The sequence below is a fragment of the Oryzias latipes genome, chromosome 1, assembly GCF_053564925.1.
Source record: "Oryzias latipes strain Hd-rR chromosome 1, Olatipes_Hd-rR_3.1".
Classification (NCBI taxonomy): Eukaryota; Metazoa; Chordata; class Actinopteri; order Beloniformes; family Adrianichthyidae; genus Oryzias; species Oryzias latipes.
The window spans coordinates 31882549-31903600 of NC_136237.1; the positions used below are offsets into that span (position 1 = coordinate 31882549).

The 21052-nt window shown below is 39.6% G+C and overlaps 1 protein-coding gene and 1 long non-coding RNA gene across 17 annotated transcripts in view; one reads left to right on the forward strand and one right to left on the reverse strand.

Moving 5' to 3' along the window:
* The window catches only part of LOC101166443 (adhesion G protein-coupled receptor L3.1), a 175612-nt gene that overhangs the window by 121808 nt on the left and 32752 nt on the right, over positions 1 to 21052 (reverse strand). For all 16 annotated transcript variants that reach the window (XM_078945363.1, XM_078945359.1, XM_078945354.1 and 13 more), the window contains 2 exons: positions 10305 to 10470; positions 2248 to 2461 (listed from right to left, as the gene is read on the reverse strand). In XM_078945363.1, coding sequence (XP_078801489.1) covers positions 2248 to 2461; positions 10305 to 10470 — 380 coding nt within the window. The remainder of the gene's footprint in view (positions 1 to 2247; positions 2462 to 10304; positions 10471 to 21052) is intronic.
* LOC144991386 (uncharacterized) overlaps positions 19705 to 21052 on the forward strand; it is a 30247-nt gene continuing 28899 nt past the window's right edge. The window contains exon 1 of the long non-coding RNA XR_013655369.1: positions 19705 to 19836. This is a non-coding gene — a long non-coding RNA (uncharacterized LOC144991386). The remainder of the gene's footprint in view (positions 19837 to 21052) is intronic.

A 21052-nucleotide genomic window follows, 5' to 3' on the forward strand; every position in this document is an offset into this window, starting at 1 on the left:
AGCATCTCTTTTGTGTCCGCGGTTTTAACAGGCTCCAGTTGTTTCTGCATGATCAACAAGCCCGACCACAGAACAAGAAGGTGATGGCGCGGCCCGTGAGATCCCGAAGAGGGTCCTCGCTGAACGCTGGTGTGAGTAAAACTAGAACTATTGACAACCTCTTCATGGAAAACACGTTTGAAAAATTCATGCAGTGGCAGAGAGAGTGCTCTCATCTGTTAATAAAATTACAATCTCAAGAGCAGGAAGAGGAGCTGAAGGACGGGCAGAATCCCTGATTATTTTCATCTTTTTAAATGCGCCGCGCTCCAACAAATACTAAAATAAGTTAGTCCACCTATAAAAAAACACATTATTTTGTGGATTGGTACAATTTTAGGTGAGTCATTTGTTTTTTTTTTCCATGTTCCTGTTATTCGAGAAAAGTATTCCAGGTGACACATTAAGAAAATGCACAGAATTTTGTATTTTATTTAATTTTTTTATCCATAATTAAAAAGAAATGTATTTAGAAAAATAAAAACTGCTTATTTATACATGCACAACTATATTTTTTACTGATTTCCAAACACTAGCCTTCCCAAACACTGGGGTATTTCCCCCAAAATGTCACTTGTGCTTTCATTTTACCAGGAGACGGCTAATTTCAAAATAAGAGTTTCTTAGAGAATCTTCATTGAGGCCTTCTGAACGATCACAGCAGGGCAGACCGATTGAAAATGATGGGGGGGGGGGGGGGGGGGGGTCTAAAATGCCCATAAGGGTTGTCGCGCTTCATGACCTCAGAAAAAGTCTGCTACTTTTTTTTCATTCGAAAAATGTCAAATTTCGACTAAAAAGTACAAATAATACACAGAAATGCTTTTACCATTTCAATTGTCTGGCAATTTGATTCAACTAGTTATCTGAGGCCATCCAAACTATTGGAGGGCCCTTGAATCCCTTTGAAAAGCACTCTTTCTAATGAGGAAGGACACTTGAGCACCAAAGCGCTTCGCCAGGGTAATGATGTTTAAAAGTTTTCTCAAACTTGTGTCAAATCAAAGTCTAATCAACACTTCTGCCAAGAAGATTTATTGTTTCATTTTTTTGTTAAAAGTATAAAATTGCATGACTGTGTCCCTACAATAATAATAATCAAAAAAAAAACTGTATGGAAAAAGCTAATAGGATGTCAAAAATTCTGGTTTAAGTAAACATGTTATAATATTATATTTTATGAATCCATTGTACATAATAGTTATATTTTATTTGTTGTTGCCTAGTTTCCAGACAAAATTACCACTAATGTCTACAAAAAATACAATAAATGATCCATAAATATAGAAATTATAACTTTTCCAACTGCATTACATATAAAAAGTAATACCAAATGCAAAAATAAAGGATAAACTTGCTTTTTTGGGAAGTTAAACTAAACTGGAGAGGACACCTGTTGTTCATTTCTATTTCTATTTTACAATTTTAACTCATTATGAAGTAAATAATACACTACACTGTGACTTTTAAGACCCAATCCGATTCATCTTTCTGATCTGTTTTAATAATATTCCCAGTGGTCTTTTTGTCATGCTTATACCGTTTTAGCCACATTTTTAAAAATCTGTGTCGTTTTCTAGAACATAAGTTTTGTAGAACAGCAGCAGTTCATTAGAAATTTGCATTCCAGTTGGGGAGCCTCTTTTCATTTCCCATCATCCATTTGTTTACAAACTCACCCGCTAGCTTACAGCCCCTCACTACCCCAACCTAATATTACTGGTGCAAGAAAAACGGCGAGCAATATTGGAGCTGTCCAGTTTGGGGATACCAGCTCAAAGACGTTTATGGATCCATTTGTCTGCAAGTGGATGCATCAGAATGGAGCGGAGCAGGGAGCCCAGTCTACGGTACGACACAAAAACACCTTTTTGCTCCTGATTTACAATGATTTGAATAAAATCACTCCATTTTAAGCTTGCTTTTATTTAAAAATGTCCTCCATCATCAGATGAAGGCCTCAAGAACATAGTAAAAACAGCCAAAACATTTTTTTTAATCAGAATGGGTCTTTAAAAGTGACTTTCATGCAGTTTAATCTGAATTGGAGACAGAACCAGAATAAACGGCCCGTTTCAAATTGCTTTTCTAGCGTGAATCCTCCGTGTAAAACCCACCAAAGCAGACATGTAGACTGAAGCAACCGACAGAGCAGCAGACAGGACATGCTTCCCCAGAGTCCACGCTAGCGTGCTCACAAGCGCTGACCTGAATGACATGATCTTGTAGGCATCGGGCAGGTAGCACCGCGTGTTCTCCATCTGCGCCGGGTCCGAATCGCAGATCTTGTCGTCCGTGCGGCCGTAGTTGGCGCTCTCGATCATGATGACGTCAGTGCCCGGGCAGCGCAGCTCGATGGGGTAGGACTCGCAGGACAGCTCCCGTCGCACCACTGCCATGGGGATGGGCGCCCGGCCATAGACTGGACACACACAACGGGGGAAAAGTTTTATTTTGGAGACACCGCTACAACACCAAATATTCTATATCCTTTAATTCATGTTGTTGCATTTCGCCTGCACTGGAAAACCTGAAAAACAAATATTGATGCAGGAGGTAAATAACACCAGCATTCGGAGAGGCTGCATAAGTGCCGTCATCCTGATGTGTCAGGCTGGATGGTTCCCAGGGACTTTGGTTGTTGTGTTGTGGCCGGGATGTTGTTATTCTCTGTTATTGAGAGCCGCGCTCCCTTGGAGCATCAGCCATCATCCCCTTGATAGATGGGTTATGAGCTGAGGTGATCCCTTCTTGTTTTTTTTTTTTTGTTTTGTTTTGTTTTTTTCCATCACCTGCCTCCTTTGTAATATTAATGTTGACTGTATTATGTTGCGTTTCATTCATCACCCTCCACGACGGCAGCTTCCTCCCGGAATCTCATATGGGAATTCTGGCCATTTTCGCTATACATGTTATTCATTTTCATACTTGGATAAAAAAAATGATAGAAATGTGGCCGAAAGTCACGTCAGAGCATCTTATTGTGTCAAAAATAATTTATATATATATATATATATATATATATATATATATATATATATGGTATGTTTGAGCAGACAAAGATGTACATCTCAAAAACAAAAAAAACAAAACCTTCCTTGCTCTCCCTGTTGCAGTAACCATAGAAACCTTGTCTTCCCTCCCTGGGCTCTTTCATTGGTTAGGGGAGTGTCATGGTTACACATATGCAGCAAAGAATCTGAATGAGCTCAATGACACTCTGCTTGGCTCAACTTAATACTGCCCTTCACCACCACCACACACACCTACACACCCACACACACACACACACACACACAGCATGCATACAAATGTTCTGAGTGATGGAATGTGAAGGTGGAAATTCACAGCCGCTGCCAACCATATCTGCTGCAACCTGGAGGCGCAACTCAGAGAAAAGGCAGACTCTAGCTTCCAGATACCAATGATATATCATTGACATTTACTGGAAATGTCCTGTTTAATGAACACACATATGTAGGTGTATCGCTTGGACCCACGATTGGATGCCGTCTCTGTGAACAATTAGGGGGCATCATGGGGGATCGTGTGTGTGTGCAAGCGGAGCTCCAAGTGCCGTTTTTGTTTCTTTAAATGTATATTTTGTCCATAGTGACACCATGGCTGCCTTTGTGGGCCTAAATGTGGAGTAGGGGTTCATTATAGTGGTGTGTGAGGGTAGTTTGAAGCAGCTGTCTGTATTTGCGTCAATCAGAGCCCTCATCAGTCTAAACACACTCTTTGACACACAGGTATCACATAGACTGTACTCAAATTTACAATAATTTGCCCCCATTTTCATATTTGAGACAACATTGGACTTGAGTGTTTAAATTTAGACCAAGAAAAGATGGACAGAAAGGCAAACGGATCTATTTCTAACAAGGTTTAGGTCTATGTACGATTGCTGCCATAATATACATCAGCACAACGCAGCAGTCGGAGAATAAAGTGGCTGTTTATGTTAGTCTTCACACCTATTTAACAGAAATCTAAGAGGTATTGCAGTTATTTTTGACAGTAGAAAAATGCGTGGCATGCATTGAGTACCCAGAATACTGTTTTGCCACTTCTGAAGTGCAACTCTAGATCAGGCTAAGCCAGTGTGAGGATTTTGGAAATTGTAGTTCTAATCTTTTTGTTTTTCAAAGTCCTCGTTTTTCACTCCCCCTTCTGCTTTTCGTTTCTTCTTTTTTCTTATTCACATCTTTTGCAGCTTTTGTCCTTAATGTTTTTAAGTCTACTGCTGTAGTCACAACTTCCCCTATGTGTAGATACTAGCTGTTTGTGGACAAAAAATGGGAAACCTTGCACTAAATATCGAGGTCGTAGACCGCTCGGTGTGCGTGTAGAGCAAAAATATTCTCACACACACCCTAACCCTCTCCCCCAAATTCTGCCCAGTTCACAAGGAGCCCATTCATGTAAAAAGTGTGCGTAAGTTGGTTGCAGCCTGTCTGCTAACCCTGTCACATCCAGAGTTCAAATATCTGAGCTTTAGTGAAGAAGACGCATCAAGTCAACCAATTAGGGACTCAGCTTAGGCCCAAGATGTGTTGATGACGTCATCAATGGTGGAGTCCAAAACCAACACACAGGAGAATCTGATCTTTATACTGAACTTCATAATATTTATACTATTTGTGTGTCTGCAAATTTTCACGAGGTCATTTAGGGGCCAGTACTTGTACCTTAATAATGACCCTAAAACAGCATCGCTGGCATAAGTGATGGCATGAGCCTTTCAAACACTTTGGGTCTGTTTTTATGGGTATAACAAAATGTGCGGCCATTGAACGGGCAGCAAAGGTTCAATCAGTTGAACTTTGACCAATCAAGGACTCTGTGCGTGCATAACGTCCTTTTTAGGCCACAGAATTGCCAATCATTTTTAAAGTGATGAAGGAAAATTACTTTGTGCCCATCCAGAACTTTATGACACCAAGTCTTTCATTTATTGGAATAGAGGCAATGAAAGAAAAAGCTTGACGCAAAATCAGCAAGATTTGAACTGCGTCGACATTTCGCACTAAGCCTCACGGCAAGAAGGCCCCTGGTTCAAGACCCGGCTGGGGGACCTGACAATGGGGGACCTTTCTGTGTGGAGTTTGCATGTTCTCCCCGTGTATGCGTGGGCTCTCTCTTTCTCCCACTGTCCGAAAACATGCTTCATAGGTTAATTGGCAACTCTAAATTGTCCTTAGGTGTGAGTATGAGAGTGAATGGGTGTGTGATTGTGGCCCTGCAACAGACTGGTGAACAGTCCAGGGTGTCCCCTGCCTTTGCCCACAAATGGCCAGGATAGGCTCTGGCATGGGATAAAACGGTAGAAAATGAATGAATGTGAATTCAGACCATGTATTACACGTTGGACATAACTATAAACCATAAGCTCCCATTAGCAGGGATCTATTAGGAACAACATGGATCTCCATCAAAAATACAATTTACCTGAAAACAAACATTTACTGACTATAACTCTAGACATAAGCTTCCCAGCCTATTAGGAACAAGTATCGATTTAAAAAATAAAAGAAAACAGAAGAATATTGGCCAATGTTTTAATATCAGACCAATACCGATGAACTCAAGTTATGCAAATATCGGCGATACCGATACTGGCACCAATAGATCATATATCTAACCAGAACGGATCAACGCCCAGAATGGCTTAAGGCTTCAGCTGCTTCAAGATGAATCCATTTGTCACCTCGTAGTTGGTCCATAGTTTGGTCATCTCTACAAAAAGGTGATTTTTCTTTCCCTTGTTTTCTTCTGCAATTAATTGTTTGAGGTATCCTTAAGATGTTGGTGCTAAAATCACTTCAACAATAAATTAGCTTTAATCTGGTGAAACCTTAAAGAAAAGGTGCTTTCAAAGTAGCCTAAATGCCTTTATCTTTAACTTTAACTAATTGTGCCTTAGTCACAGTTCTTATCATTTAGACTAATATTTATCAAAAGGTGTATGCAAATAATTGAATAAAATGTCATTATTTATCACTTTTTAGCAAGATTATTTTTTCCTTTTGTAGGAAAAACTGTTTTTCCATCGGGTTATGCCATCTTTTTCACCATATTTCTTCAAAAGTATAATAGAAACATAGGTGACTATGAAGCGGCTATGATCGCAGATCATCATGTATTCCTGAGAGCGTTCTGAAACCTTCACAGTTGATCTCTATACATCAGCTGCCTTACCTACGCTAATGAAGTGCCACCAAGGAATTCACTTCCCACCGTTTACACACTGACAAATAAGAATGTTCAGTCACGGAGGGCTTGTTAAAGATTACGAGATACAAACACGTACAGTGCAGGGGCCCATGTTTAGCTCGCTGCCTTTGTCTGGTAATGTGTGAGGCATAAGTGCATGTTAATGTGTCTGTCATTAGGTGTGTAAGTGGTGACAGAAGCTTGGCAGCCACTGATAGTACAGACAATCTTATTCAGACACCTCCCACACCCCCAACCTAAGGTTAACTGTGCAACAAAAATGGCAAAAAATTTTGGAGCTATCCAGCCGTGCAGTTTTGATGTGGCAGCTCGGACGAGGAAAAGACAAATCACAAAAACGAAATGTCACAAACAGGCTCTTTTTCAAACAACTTTTTTTTTTCCCCCCCGACTGCTTTTTACAATTACAGCGGTTTAAAAAAAAAATCCAGTACTCATTTCTGGACTATAAGCCACTATTTCTTTTACAGGCGTTTAGCCCTGGAGCTTAGACTACGATGCGGCTAATTTGTAGATTTTTACGGCTTAACCCTTTGGAACCTGAAGGCGTCCTGCCGAGCGGCTGTGAGGTCAGCGTGAAAAAAACGACGTCTAAAATAAACTTTAACTTGAGATTTTACAGATTGAAAGCGAGGCTAGGGCAAGTATTTGTAGTTTCTAGACAATAGGGATCTTTTATTTTAAAACCCTAGATGAACGGGTACAGCTTGGAGCGGAGGATCCGCTATCAGAAATCCAATAACAAGGAAGTCGATCATTATTTTAGGATGGCGGGGCGATGGAATTTTACTATAACAACAAACACCATTGAAAGTGAAACAGCAAAAGTCCCGCCCACCGCCATTGCGGGAGGAGAGTAGCTTCCCCTGAATACAAAGTAGTCCACCTGTGAGGCACTGTTCGTAGTGGAAAAATCCCATAATACAACGTGGACATTAGCAGCTTAAAGAGAAGTGTAGCCTCTATACAATAATCTTTGACTTTTTAAATTTAGTGGGTGTGGCTAAAGTTCATTGGACTCTGTAGTCTAGTTACTCTACTAACAAATGCAATTTAAAGTTACATTTTCTGTTTGTCCTCCATCATGAGAAAATAAATATGTCAACACTAAAAACAAGACTTTTATTGTGTAAATATCTAAAAATCAATAAAAATCCTGGTTTTATCTTAAAAATGCCTGAAAAACTCTAATTGTGCATCTTTCATTTAGAGTTTAAGTGTAAATTAAAGACTTGTGCATTAAAAAAAAAGATTTTAAAAGTGTTTTTGCAAAAAGTAAACTTCTTTTATCTGAAGATATATTTTTCCCGTAAATCAAATATTCAAAATGCATAAAAAGGAAAAATAAAATGACATTTTAATAAATCTGCTATTGCAACTTATTTCAAGCTGACAGTGAAGCAGGAATAATAAAAAAAAGTATTTTTCCTTTCATCCAGCCCCACTTTTGCTGGTCACTGTCAATACTGTGGGCCTTGCAGCTTTTATCTCTTCATTTTGATGCTAATCATGTTACCTAGGAGATCAAATTCTGCATTTACACCCACTGAGATGAATTAGATCAGCTATGTCGGTGTCCGCAGAATAAGGCACCCTGTGGCACCGGCGCCCGCAGAGACGACTGGAATTGAAATACATAAAACATTGGAAATGTATCAGAAATGAACGCCCGTCTGAATGTGGGCGCGTACATGTCTGCGTGTTTGAGCATGATGGCGCTGTGGTTAAAGGGGCAGGTAAAGACGTGCAGAGCGTGGAGAGGACGTGCAAAACAACTGCCATGAAACAGATCAACCGAAGCAGATAAACGCCTAAAATAGTCTCATTTGATTTAAAAAGAAAAAAAAAAAACAGATCAAAACCATCAAAGTTTACCATACATCTATATATATTTTAGGGAAACCTTTGATTTAATTTGTCAGTCAGTGAGCTTTTTTTTGATTAGATTTCTTGCGAAATGCATTGAATTTTTTACAATTTTCTATTTCAACATTTTTAAAATAAAAACTTTTGTACGACGGCGTTTTAGGGCCTTCAAAATAAAAAAAAAGTAATATTGAGAGATACATAATAAAAATCTAGCAAATTTATTAGATTTAAAGCCATAAATGTATGACTTTAAAATCTTGAAAATTAACTAGATTTATTTCCTTTATTCTTGTAATTTATATTGGTAAATCTACGACAAAGTCTTAATTTTTTATAATTCATTTTTGTTTGTGAACTGGCCCAAAAACTCTGTCGCATTTTGTATTTGAGTTTATGTTCTGTTAAAAAACAAAACAGTTATGAAACTAAAACGCTTTTCTCGACACACCTTGGTTGCTTTGAACTACACAACAGTTGCAACTTTGTGAATAAATGTAATAAGGTTGACAAACTTAAAGTATTCTAGGAGTGGGTTGGGGCCTTTTTGAGTTTTTTTTGACGTCACAATTTGCTCTGTTAAATGCAAGTTTTTCAGCAAAGTCGGCAGCTTTTGTGATCAGGAGGCAGCAGTTGCGTTTTGAGAAAAAGTTCAAATTAAATGGCATCTGGACGATGTTTTTGACATTGATCAGTGGCTGCCCAGGCACATTTGGAGGTTGCGCGATGGCAGTCCGGTGACAGGTGGGGGGCAGGAAGGCAGCAGCGTGATAGCTGACTGATAGGAGGGTTTCCAAATTCCCCCCAAATCGTCTTATGATCAGCCGATTTCAGACCGTCACCCTCCAGCCCCCCACCCCCTGCCCCTGTGCTGCCATCCTACTGCCACATCCGTTCATCTGATGCAGACTGCTGCTGCGGCTGGACCTTTGTTCTGGGCGCTGGAGTTTTGCCCTTGCTGGGTTTCCTGGGAGGCATCTTGTCAAAAAATTAGCGAATTTGTAAATTCACTAGGATATAATGTGTGCTTAAAATTTAAGATTTATGAATGAGCAGTGGAGCAGAATGGCCCAAATTTTCTCTAACCCCGGGGCTACCAGGTGGTTAGTGGCACTTAATATGGATGGCCGCCATCCAAAGACAATCAGAGCCGTTGCTAGTCAGCGATCCGGCTGCCTCCGTCCTGTGGCTGCCCAGCTGTTGCCCGATTTTGATCCGCTGTCTGCTGTCGTCTACAATCATGACCACGGCAGCAATTTTTTTTTTTTAAAAAGGTGGCAGCATGAAATCTTAAAGTTTCTGCCAATCATTTCAGTGATTTGAGTCTGTGAATTTGCCCATTACTGAGTTTCAGTCTGTTGGTGAACATGTATAAATTTAAACGAAAAATGCCTCCCCATTACGTGGTGGCAGTTGTATTTGTGACCGTAGCTTAGTCCAACCCCTGATAGAGTTATGTGACAGAAAACTTCCACAATATCCCTAAAACTGTCCAAAAAACTCATTTTGGAGATGTAAATTTAACCATTTTGTCAAAAAAAAAAAGAAGTGAAAATTGTGTTTAAAAAAACAGGCAAAGAGGTAACAGACGAATAACTCTTGTTATATTTCTTTTTACCCAAAAAGGTCAAAGCTAAAAACTTTTTTTAAATCTTTACATTCAATTTTACATAAAAACTACAGGAATGGGGGGCTGATGTCATTCTTGTCATAACTACACAGGTGAGTTAGAGGCTGTAAGGTGAGAGGCTACCATGCAGGAAACCAGGGTTCAATTCCCAGAGGAGGATAACTAATGGTACTGAACCAATTACCATATCAATGGCAAGCAATTTAACATCACCCAGTGAGGGCCCTTAGGCAAGGCCCTTAACACTACTGTTAGGCTGCAGCTCACCACTCCCCCAGGGGATGGGTCAAATGCAGAGAAGAATTTCCCCATTGTGGGATAAATAAAGTACAATTTATTTTTTTTATTAAATGACAAAAGCAACAAATATTCACTATATTTATATATATAGAGAGAACTGAAGAAATGGGTCAAATGTCATGATTATTTGTGTATTTCTACAATTTGTGTTTTCTGTCTCAAAAGAAAACAAACTTTATCCTGAAATTGAATGAGCATGGGGGGGGGGGGTTAATGAGTGACGGCGTCTTACCGCTGGCTGCAGGGAAGAGCAAGGTAGCGATGAAGAGCAGGCATCTGGCCCACATGACGTCCAAGGTTGACCTGGAAGTGGATGAGTAGGTACTTCCTGCTGAGTCCAGACGGTCGTGCGGCGAGCCGTTTCTCTCACAGTTCAGTGTTTCTGACACCATGCAGGCCTGCAAATTGACACGCAGAGAGGATTTGCTCACTTGGTTGCTGTCCTCAAACACGATTTGACACTTATGTAACCCTTTTGGATTTAAGTGCAGAAGTTAAAATAAAAAAACACACAAGACACACAATACTTTCCCTCTTTTTTCAAACAGCCGGTCAGCTTTTTTGACAAAGCACTGAAAACGATCCTGACAGCTCCAGAAAAGCATCCTCATTTCCTGCACAAACGCGGGACTCAAGTCAAACTGTGGATGTTTCCTGTTTGGATTACATTTGCCTTCATGCCAGTTGCTTTTTCAAATCACCATCAAAGTGTGAAATGTAGTAATGTTCCAATCTAATTGTTGATTTCACGCTCCATCAGCAATAAACAATTAATAAGATAATGGTCTCTGAGATTAGGTGTGGCAGGAAGAGAGGCTGGAAAGGCTCGTTCCTTTCTTCTTCTTTTTTTTCTGATGCGATTAAGGCGACCGGCATTGTTCAATTACTGCTTCACACGCCCTCACACCAAGCAAACGAGTAATTCAATTACTATCTGCCTGCAACCCGAAAACTCAACATTTCCAATGAGTAAAAAGATTCTGTTGGTTTATCTAACATCATTCGGTAAATGGATTAGAAATCCAGCTTGGTGTTCTCTTTTTTGCGTTTTCCTGCTTGTATATGACATCGTCTCTGTTCACAAAGTCTGCCGCAGCTCCAACTAAACAGGCCTGTCACCTCTGTGTGTGTGCGTGTGTTTGTGTGCTGGTGTGCGACTTTCAGACAGGGAGAAACAGCAGAAATTTGCAGGAGCAGGAGGACAGATGGAGCGGAGCAGACAGCCAGAGCCATGGAAAATAAATCATGTGTAACAGAGACTATTGAACAGTGTGGCCATGTCATTCTGGCCCTGCAAGACAATAAGAAGCTATACTCAACGTGCTTTGCTCTACGGAAAGAAAAAAAAAAGTCCCATCCAATATCTCAATTTGGTTGTAAAATGACATATTCATTTGATATTTGTGCACAAAAATAAAAATGGCTTTTGGCACATTTTCTTTCTATAAAATGTCAAAATAAACCCTTAAAATTCAAAATTAATTTAGGACATTATCCCCCCCAAAAAAACTGTAGCTAAACTTAATTTTAGCTATGCCTAAACAGTAGGGATTACATTTCATTAGCATTCCTGAACAAAGTAAACATTTGATCAAATGCGTTTATTTTTAGAAACTTTGATCATATTCGTGCCTCTTTGGTGATGCAACTGTTTCTTTTTATTTTCTTTTTGATTTATTTTACAAAGCTTATGGTTCAGTAAAGCTTTCTTTAAAAAGAAAAAAAAAAGGGGGAAAAAAAACTTTAAAAATATTTCCTGCTTCCTGCAGCCTTTCAGCCAGTGTCATAAATGGGTTTTCAGAAAAAGACCCTGCTGGGCTTGTATGAAAGTTCCTCGTTTGGCCAAAGAAACAAGTTTAGAAAAAAAAATGACAGAAAAAAGCACAGATATTCCAATCCCAAATTAAAAAAAAAAAGTGCCATACTTTATACACATATCAAATTTGCACTCACTGCCTCTTTTTCCACGTCAGTCACATTCATGTCATGCTGCTTCAATTCAATTTAATTCAATTTTATTTATATAGCCCAATAATACAACAATATTTGTCTTAATGGGCTTCATACGGGTAATTGTTTAATTAACATGAATCATGAAGAACATGAAGTTGTAGAATTCAGTGAGTAATGGCTAAACTGAACTAAACAGAATAGGTTAAACTGAGCATCTCTGCCCTTAGACCCTCCGTAAGGAAAACCCCCTAAAAAAAAAAAAAATATGTATATATATGTATATATATATATATATATATATATATATATATCAACCAAGGACAGGAGCAGTGCTTCTTTTTCATTCATTTTCTCTGTACCGCTTTGTCCCTTTCGGGGTCACGGGGCTGCCGGAGCCTATCCCGGCTACTTGGGCGTAGGCAGGGGATGCCCTGGACAGGTCGCCAGTCTGTCGCAGGGTAGAACGTCCACAGTCACACACCCATTCACTCTCACACTCACACCTATGGACAATTTAGAGTTGCCAATTAACCTATGAAGCATGTTTTTGGACAGTGGGAGGAAGCCGGAGATCCCAGAGAAAACCCACGCATGCACGGGGAGAACATGTAAACTCCACACAGAACGGTCCCCCATTGATGTATTTTTCAAGTCCCCCAGCCGGGGCTTGAACCAGGGGCCTTCTTGCTGTGAGGCAAGAGCGCTAACCACTGCGCCACCGTGCAGCCCTGCTTCTTTTTCATATGGGTCAAATTCGCGTTCGCTCCACCCCTTTTCAAAGCGCGTCCAACTCACATCCGCTGCCTTTTTTTTGTGATGTGCATCAAAATTCGCGTCCACTGCCCCTTTTTTCAACACATCAAGTTTGCATTCGCTGGCTCTGCTTGGATGCATGTCAAATCCACGTCTGCTGCCTGTTTTGACGTGAGTCAAATTCAATGCTCAATGCTTGTCCAAAAAAGTGTTGATAAACTAAACGCTCCTGTTGCGTGCAGGAGAAGGTACTGGCGTGTTTTAAGTTAACACGGATGAAGTTAAGAGTTGCACAACTATACAAAAAAAACAAAAAAAAAAACTTGACTAATACTCCTAGAAATATGGTGTTTACCACTGACAGCACAGACCTAACAGAAGCTCCTGGACCAGTTTGGATCTGGCAAAAATCACCCATGAGCGTGGGAAAAACCCAAATAAATTTGATTTTCAACATCAAAGCCTGTGCACCTGATTCCTAGAGGGACATTTCCTGTCTGCAAATAGTCTCTGACAAATCCCTAATGGCTCTAAAATGATAGACTCACAATAGACTTCTGATTTATTCCTGCCTCCACTTAAACAAGTGAACAAGCTGCCCCCCCCCTTTTTGATTGATTGGTCCCTAACTCGGTTGAACATGAGCAATCTGACCAGCTGTCTCCAGCTCAACAGAGAAGGCACACGGGAACATATGGCCGGACGCCACCAGCCACAGCATTCCACTGTTTCATAATTCAAAAGCTATTCCATCAAACCCCCGTATGCTCCGCCATGCACCTCACCCATCGGTTAATTAACTCTTTCATTTCCTGGACGCACACGGGGCCCTAGCTGACAATAACGGCGTGATTGCCCAGAGCTGTCCTAATCCAAAGTCGAGACGTTCGTGCATAATTCAGCAGGGTTTGCGCTGTCCCATATGTTGATTCAGTGGCATGAGAAAAATATGTTTCATCTATAGTCTATAATGAATAGGCAATGGTGAAAACCCAAAGCAATGCCTTTCTTCTCCTCACCAGTTTCCTTTCATTATTCTAATGGGCTGATTGTCTCAAATAGTCTAAACAACAAGCAGTAATGATGCTAATTATCTGAACATGCGCGATGTGTTTAAGCTCCCCTCAGTCGTTTGTAGAAGTAAGGTCTGCCACACATGTGCCTCTGATGAACCTGCCCATTGTTGAAAATATTTGGGTTCATTTTTCTTGTAAAGTGAGAGAGAAAAAAATGATCAAAGGAATTTGAAAAATAAAACTGTCAGCAAGGATTTTGATGACTGTATCTTTTGGGGCCACTCAAGAGTATATGAAGTCTGCTAAAGTACATAGAATTTTGTGCATTTTTTTTTCATCTGATTTTGTATAAAAATCATTTTTTTATGTTTTGTCCACAATTTGTAGTCAAACCCTTATCCTTCCTTTTTTAAACTTGCTTTTTCACTTAAAAAAGAAAAGAAAAACAATAATTGTGGCCTTTTAAACTGCCCTTAGCAAAAAGTAATGAATTTAAATTTACTGTAAGTCTACTTGGTCTATACTAAGACTGATACAGTATACTTGAAGTTCATTTTGTAAACTTAAAATGTTCAAATTTAGTCTGAAAGGTTTTGCGTTTGGTATAGTTTTTTTCACTATTAGGCGCACTTTAAAACCTCACTTTTTTATAAAAACAAAGTGCATCTTACAATTCGGAGTACCTTATATATGGATTCATTGTGGTTGTGTTTACTTATGTTGAAGCCATTTTGTGAGGTAAACAAAACTCTGTCCAAATATCAGTCTGCTGTTTTTAAGAGTTGCAAACAAGGTTGGATGTCATTATGAATATATGCTAACGTATAGCAGTGTCCAACTGAGTTATTTTTTTACACACTACTAATAAGGTTTAGAGTTAGCGTAGTCACGGTAACATTTGTTTAGCAGTATCAGTCTGTTTTTTGTATTAGCGTAGTAACAAAAATGTTTGTTTTTGCAATATTGGCCCTTATTTTTTTAAGTGTTAGCGTAGTCACGGTAACATTTGTTTTAGCGGTATCAGTATATTTTTTTACGTGTTAGCGTAGTCACAGTAACATTTGTTTTAGCGGTATCAGTCTATTTTTTTACATGTTAGCGTAGTCACGGTAACATTTTTTTTTTTTTTTGTGGTTTTAGTCTGCTTTTTACGTGTCAGCATAGTCCCAATTTCCTTTTGTCTTTGTGAAAACGTATCAGTCTGTTTTTCTTTCAAGTTGCAAATTAGGTTGGGAGTTACAGGTAGTGTGAAAATTCTACAGTAGCTGTAACACTTCTTACACGGCTAACGTTTAGCGTGCTACAAACAACTTCTACAGTTACTGTGAACGCTATTAATAGTTTTCACTGATAAATGTATTTCTGACTCTTTAGTCTCGCTTAATGCGCCTTATATGTGAAAATAGTTCGAAAACATTTATTGACGGTGCGCCAATTGTGCAGAATATACTGTATACTTTCTGCACTACACATAAATTGTCTATAGTGTACTGGCAACACAATAGCAAGGATTCTTTTCTAAGTATACAAATAGTGTCAAAAGTACTTTTTGCTAAGAAAGATGTATCTTTTCTTTGTGTTGGACAACATTTTACATGTTTTCTAAAAATAATATCTGACAGTGAAATTAGGAAAGAAATGGGTAAGAAATGCTCGTCGTTGCAGCTGAGACATTCCGCAACCTGAAAGGTTCGACATTTGTGATTCCTCTGGTTAAGTACAAGTCAACACTGGAAAATGAATCAATTTCCTCCTGAAGCACATGCACATGTTGAAAATTGGTGCACAAATTGGTGCCAAGCAAGCGAGTGAAAACAGCACACACAATCCCACCACCAAGAGTGTTTTTGTGCTCCAAGACATTTTGGTTTTATTACCCCTGCAATCGTGTTATGATGTTTGTGTACGAGACTATTTAATTTGCATGTTGTGTGGTGAAAACCGTTCCCCACACACCCTGTAAAACCCTGTTTTGAAGCACCAAGAGGATAGACCTCTCTGCACTCTTGTATTCGTAAGTATGCGCTGTGTCCCACATTTTTCTGCCCCAAATCTTTAGTTCCAACAGAGTCTGCATTAACGAAGCTGTCGCCAAGGTCCCTGTACTCGCACACTATATTGCATGCATCCTTGAACTAATTGATGTTGGGCCAAACACCTAGGCAGCCTGACCTGGTTGGTGCGTCTACACATGCAGTCCTGCCTGTCACTGCAGCGCTCATTCGAGGATTCTCTCTTTCACTAATGAGTGCTGACCAGTCTGGATCCCTCGCTGCCTCGTCAACACACATTTCCACGCACACGAGCGCTTATCTCCCGGAGACCAGATGCCCCTCTCCTTCAGCCGTCATGCAGGCTCTCAAACGTATCTTCACCGCGTTTGCAGTCTACTTTGTGTGTATGCCCAGAAGCATACCATGAGGACTTGTGTCTGTGTGAAGCTTCAGAAAAACCAGCTGAAAAAAATAAGATTTGCAGCTACACTGTTTTCGCGAAACGGAAAAAAAAAAACCTCATGTTTCATTCAAACCCCTTTAATTTGAAGAAAAACAGTTTTCCGAGATGTGTGTTGACACTACAGCCAATGAAGCGTTTGATGTGATTGCATGAAAAAAAAAAAAAACTCTTGCGCATAACTTTCAATCATTCCCATATACTCAGTCAAATCTGTTTGTTTTGCACAGTGCCATAATTGCAACGAAGGCACTCCGGTACTCATACACGATTTTTTTTCCCTCTTGTCATTTTGTTTAATCTACTTTTTATTCACCTGATGGTTGCTCATTCTTTTCCTTGCAGAAGGAGAGGTCGATTGCAGAACAAAGCTCAGGAGGCTATGCACCATGTTGAGTAAAATGGTATCTGTCCACCAAGGTATGGTAAATTACCTCCAGTTGGCTTGCTGGGGGAGCGTTTAACCGCCGTGGACCGTTGCTCATGCGTGCTCCCTTGTGTTTGTGCGTGAAGCGAAGAGATGGAAAAGAGGATGTGTGTGAAAGAAAATGTGTAGGCAGTGTGGCAAATCATCATCAGTGCAGGTAGACAGGTTGGAAGAATTTTGATTAAAGTGACGAAGCACACATGTATGGAAACACACACATTCAGGTTGTTAATTTTGTAGAGTGCCGCAGAAGAGATGACTAATCAGGATAGAACGTGGTGGGAGTCTGGCCTGTGGCCTATAATGAGAGACATCAGACACAAGCACACACATACACGTATGCACACCGCTGCCAATTACATAAGATGCAAACTACATACAACAAACATGTACATGGGGACTAGCCAGCACGAAGCACTGGGAGCAGGAGATGCTGCTTGGCAGACTGTAGCGACCACAAAAGCAAACAAAAAAAATACATACTGTCAGTTCCAAACAATTTAAATGTCTTGACATCTTGATCCCAACATGTGTCTGCACTGTTGCACGTGTCAGACATCTTCTGGAATGAGAAAGCTCACACACAGGCGCCCTCCAACCAAGTTAAAATCACAATTAGCAATGAGTTAGTGTTGCATCTTTGTGCGGGTTCAATCTTAATGTAACAAGACGCACAGTCACGTCAGCTTGTGTCTGAGATTTGGGATCTGTTTGTGTGGCTGGTGCAGCCAGCAGCAGTGTGGATGCTTCTGTGGCAGTTTTGCGACATGGATGATACAGACACAGGCGTGGGGGAAGCATGCGTGTGTATAGGTGGGCAAGGGGCTAGTTTACTAGAGGAATGTCCTTCATTGTCATCGGGGCCCTAAAGACAAGCAGGCTTATTGGGGAAGTATTCTAAAAAGCCTCGGAGGTAAATCCTTTGTGGGTCTGAGTGGAAAAGACTAGAGAGTGCTGGAGAGTAGCCTTCAAGGTATGGGTCACCTCTGCATTGGGGTTTAACACGCTTCAGTCATGCCAGGGTCAATCTAACAAACCTCTATGATGAAAAACAACTGGCAGCCGAGTGTCATATGGTCATATTCATTTTTTATTCATGCATTTTATGGAATCTCTCATTTTTATTTGTCTATGGTATACTATTTCTGATTTTACTCCACAGTCATATGACCAAGTAATTTTAAAGCCAATAATATCCTTATCAAGGTCAGTTGTGCTATAAAACTACTATAGATGTAATCAGGTGAAAAGTGTGGAACATCCTAGACCAAAGACAAACCAATCACAAGGCCACTGTAGATTCCACAGTATTTGGAATCACTAATAGTCAATCACCTCTTGTCTACTGGTATTACTTTTGGTTCACTGACCAAAGAAGATTCAAGAAAGGATCAGGACAACATCCAGAATCCAATAAGAACAAACTGAAGTGGAATCCTCCATGCAGGAAGGCAACAGTCCCAAAGAAGGACCAGGCTGCAGACAAGATGTTACTTGACATCATCAGTCGGTGTAGGTACCATAACCGTCCGGCCTGGAACTTTCGACTGAAGGTAACCTCACACTACGGTAACCCCACTTGGACAAACTACGAAGCGTCGACATCTGCTTGGGCTCTACACATTTTCATTTCATGTTCCCTTTTGTAACCTAAAGTTATTTTCCCTCATAAATTGTGTCTGACAATATTCTTTGTAATTTTTATAAAGACATGTTGCCACAATCCGCTTGTTATTCCAGTTTAAGTTCAGCCCTGGCTGAAAATGTTGTTTTTCCGGGACCGTTCTTCCAATAATAAAGCACTGGGCGCACGGATTAAAATAACTATAAGCGAACATGCATTCAATAATAATCATAACAATAATAAAGGCACGTTTAGAAGACAATCTCGCTTTATGTCGGAGCTATGTTTGTTTACAACATACTTCAAAATATTTTCTTCTATGGTAGTATTGTAATTTGTCCAGACCAATCACTATCTGACACGTCATCGGACCAACCAACAGCCAATCACAAAATGTGACGTCAGCATTAGTCCGAGGACCCCGAACGGAAGTCCCAGGTACCTACACCGGAAGCAGAAATTATAAAAATAAGCCTAACCTTAACATTCACCCTAAGCCTGACCCAACAGTTTTCAAAATGGGCAAAAACTATAACTGTTAAAGGTCGCCAGTTTTTTTTTAGCAATATGGGTATAATTCCATTTCCGGCCAAGAACTTCCGATTCAGGACATTGATGTTTGCAGCAGGTTCTCTTGACTAGGGATGCTAGATTGAAACCTAAATCGTATGTTACATCACTGAGCTGCATTGTGTGGAAAGTGTATAGTTGCATCACTACTGCATGCCAGTAAGTTTACGTTGAAAGTATCAAACAATTTTTGTGCCAAATTTAAGTATTTTATATTTATTGTTTTATTACATTGCACAAGGCTTAATATGAGCCTACTGAAAGATTCTTATTTCATTTTTACTTGCTTACTAGCTATTTTTTGTATGTTGTTGTCGTATTGTAATACACAAATTATACATTGAACCAAAACAAAACCTTGACCCAAAAATCAAGATTTGAACTGAGTCATGGGTAAGTGAATTGTTGCATCCCTTTTCCTAACCATGCACCAATGCAGTCTTATGGAAAACAAATCAGTTGCACATTTTATCAAAAGTTTGGCATAAACTACATGTCGTTTGAAAATCATGTCCAGTCCAAACATCTTGAAGTTTTTGACTAAGTGCCTTATCCTTCACCTCCACATTAGACATGCTTTGCATTTGGAAAAGCTCTCGCTTTGACTGGACCACTGCAGTTCTCGCATGGCTGCCTCTGGCTGCTCTGAGGACGCTCCCAGAAATCCAATGCTCTGAAACCACCCTGAAAATCCATCGCCGGCGACCCTGTGTTTGAGGCACATCCGATTTGATTCTTTTCTGCCCAGCGGCGAGACACTACTTTCTGTTCTCCTCTGCTCTGAACTTTCTAATACTCCGTTCTAATCAACTCCACGCGCACTGGCTGCCTCACGAGACAAGATGGGGCTAAGGTGGAGACATGCAAGGCTGAGCTGGAAGAGCACAACACTGATAGAAGGAGGGATTGAAGAGTGAAGACAGCATGAAGAATATGAGAAGAGGATAGAAGAGAAAGCGGGATAGAGGTAAAAAGTGAAGAAAATTAGAAATGAAAGCTGAAGTGGCTTCAGGAAGGAGAAAGAAAGGCCAAATAACTGATAGAAATGCGCTAAAAAAGATGTAGGGAAATTCTCAAAAACGCAAGAAGATGTAATTTCTTTACCTTTTGAATCTTTAAGATTGACTCAACAAAAACAAGGCCTCATCTTTCACACAATTACCGAATGCCTTAAAAATGGCTAAATTAGCATATTATCCTTAAATTTCACAAATGCCTAATTTAAAACGATACAAATAGCACCTAAAATTAAAAAAAGAAGATAATCCTTAAAATGGTTGTTTAAAATAAAATAAAAAGGTTTTTAAATCCCAATAACAAGCTGATAAATTAACATCTAAATTTAGCCAGCTATCGACAAGGTTCGAGCTAATGTTGTTCTTACTTTTTGTTGTTAAAGCCATCTTTAAAATCATAAAAAAAACAGTTTTTGATTGTTGGATAACTAGCCATACCCTGGATTAAAAATGAGATCAAATAAATGAACACTAAAAGAACAAGTCATGCTGGGGGCTAACTAGCTAACGCTAGCATACAGAAAGGACTAAAAGACAAATAAGCATTAGCTGAAGGCTTATAAAACATGTAAAAAGTAAATGTGAATACCAGTTTGGCTTAAGTGGACTGATGGAAAGCTTTCTCTTAACATTTTGTTATTAAAAATAATTGGAGTCAGATAAATTATGTTTAAATTTCATACTGTCACTTGTACTGCAATAAACTAAGCTAATTCAGATGACAGGAACATTGGGGTAGTACCACATATTTTTTTTAGGGTTTTATTTATTTGTTATTTACTTGAAGTAGGAATACTGTATATAAATATAAAAACTGGGTTAGTTTAAAATTTAAGTTTCGTTAGGCCTTCCTCTACTTGAAGAATGTTCCATTTGAGAAATACGAATGAATCTCTAAGCCCACTGAAAGAAAATATTCATTAAACAGTGAGATATTTTAACAGGGGAAGTCAAAGTTTGCGGGATGGTAGGAGGAATAGGCGTTTCTCGTGGTAAGGAGACTTAAAGCTAGTTTTAAGGTTATATCTATGTTTGTCGCATTGTCAATTCAGGAACTGTTAGTCTCTTTGAATCCCAGAAGTCTATAACAAAAGGTTCAAATATCCGAGTGAGCAGACTGAAGTCACAAGTGAATATAGGTCTTATATTAGCATATATATTAATCTT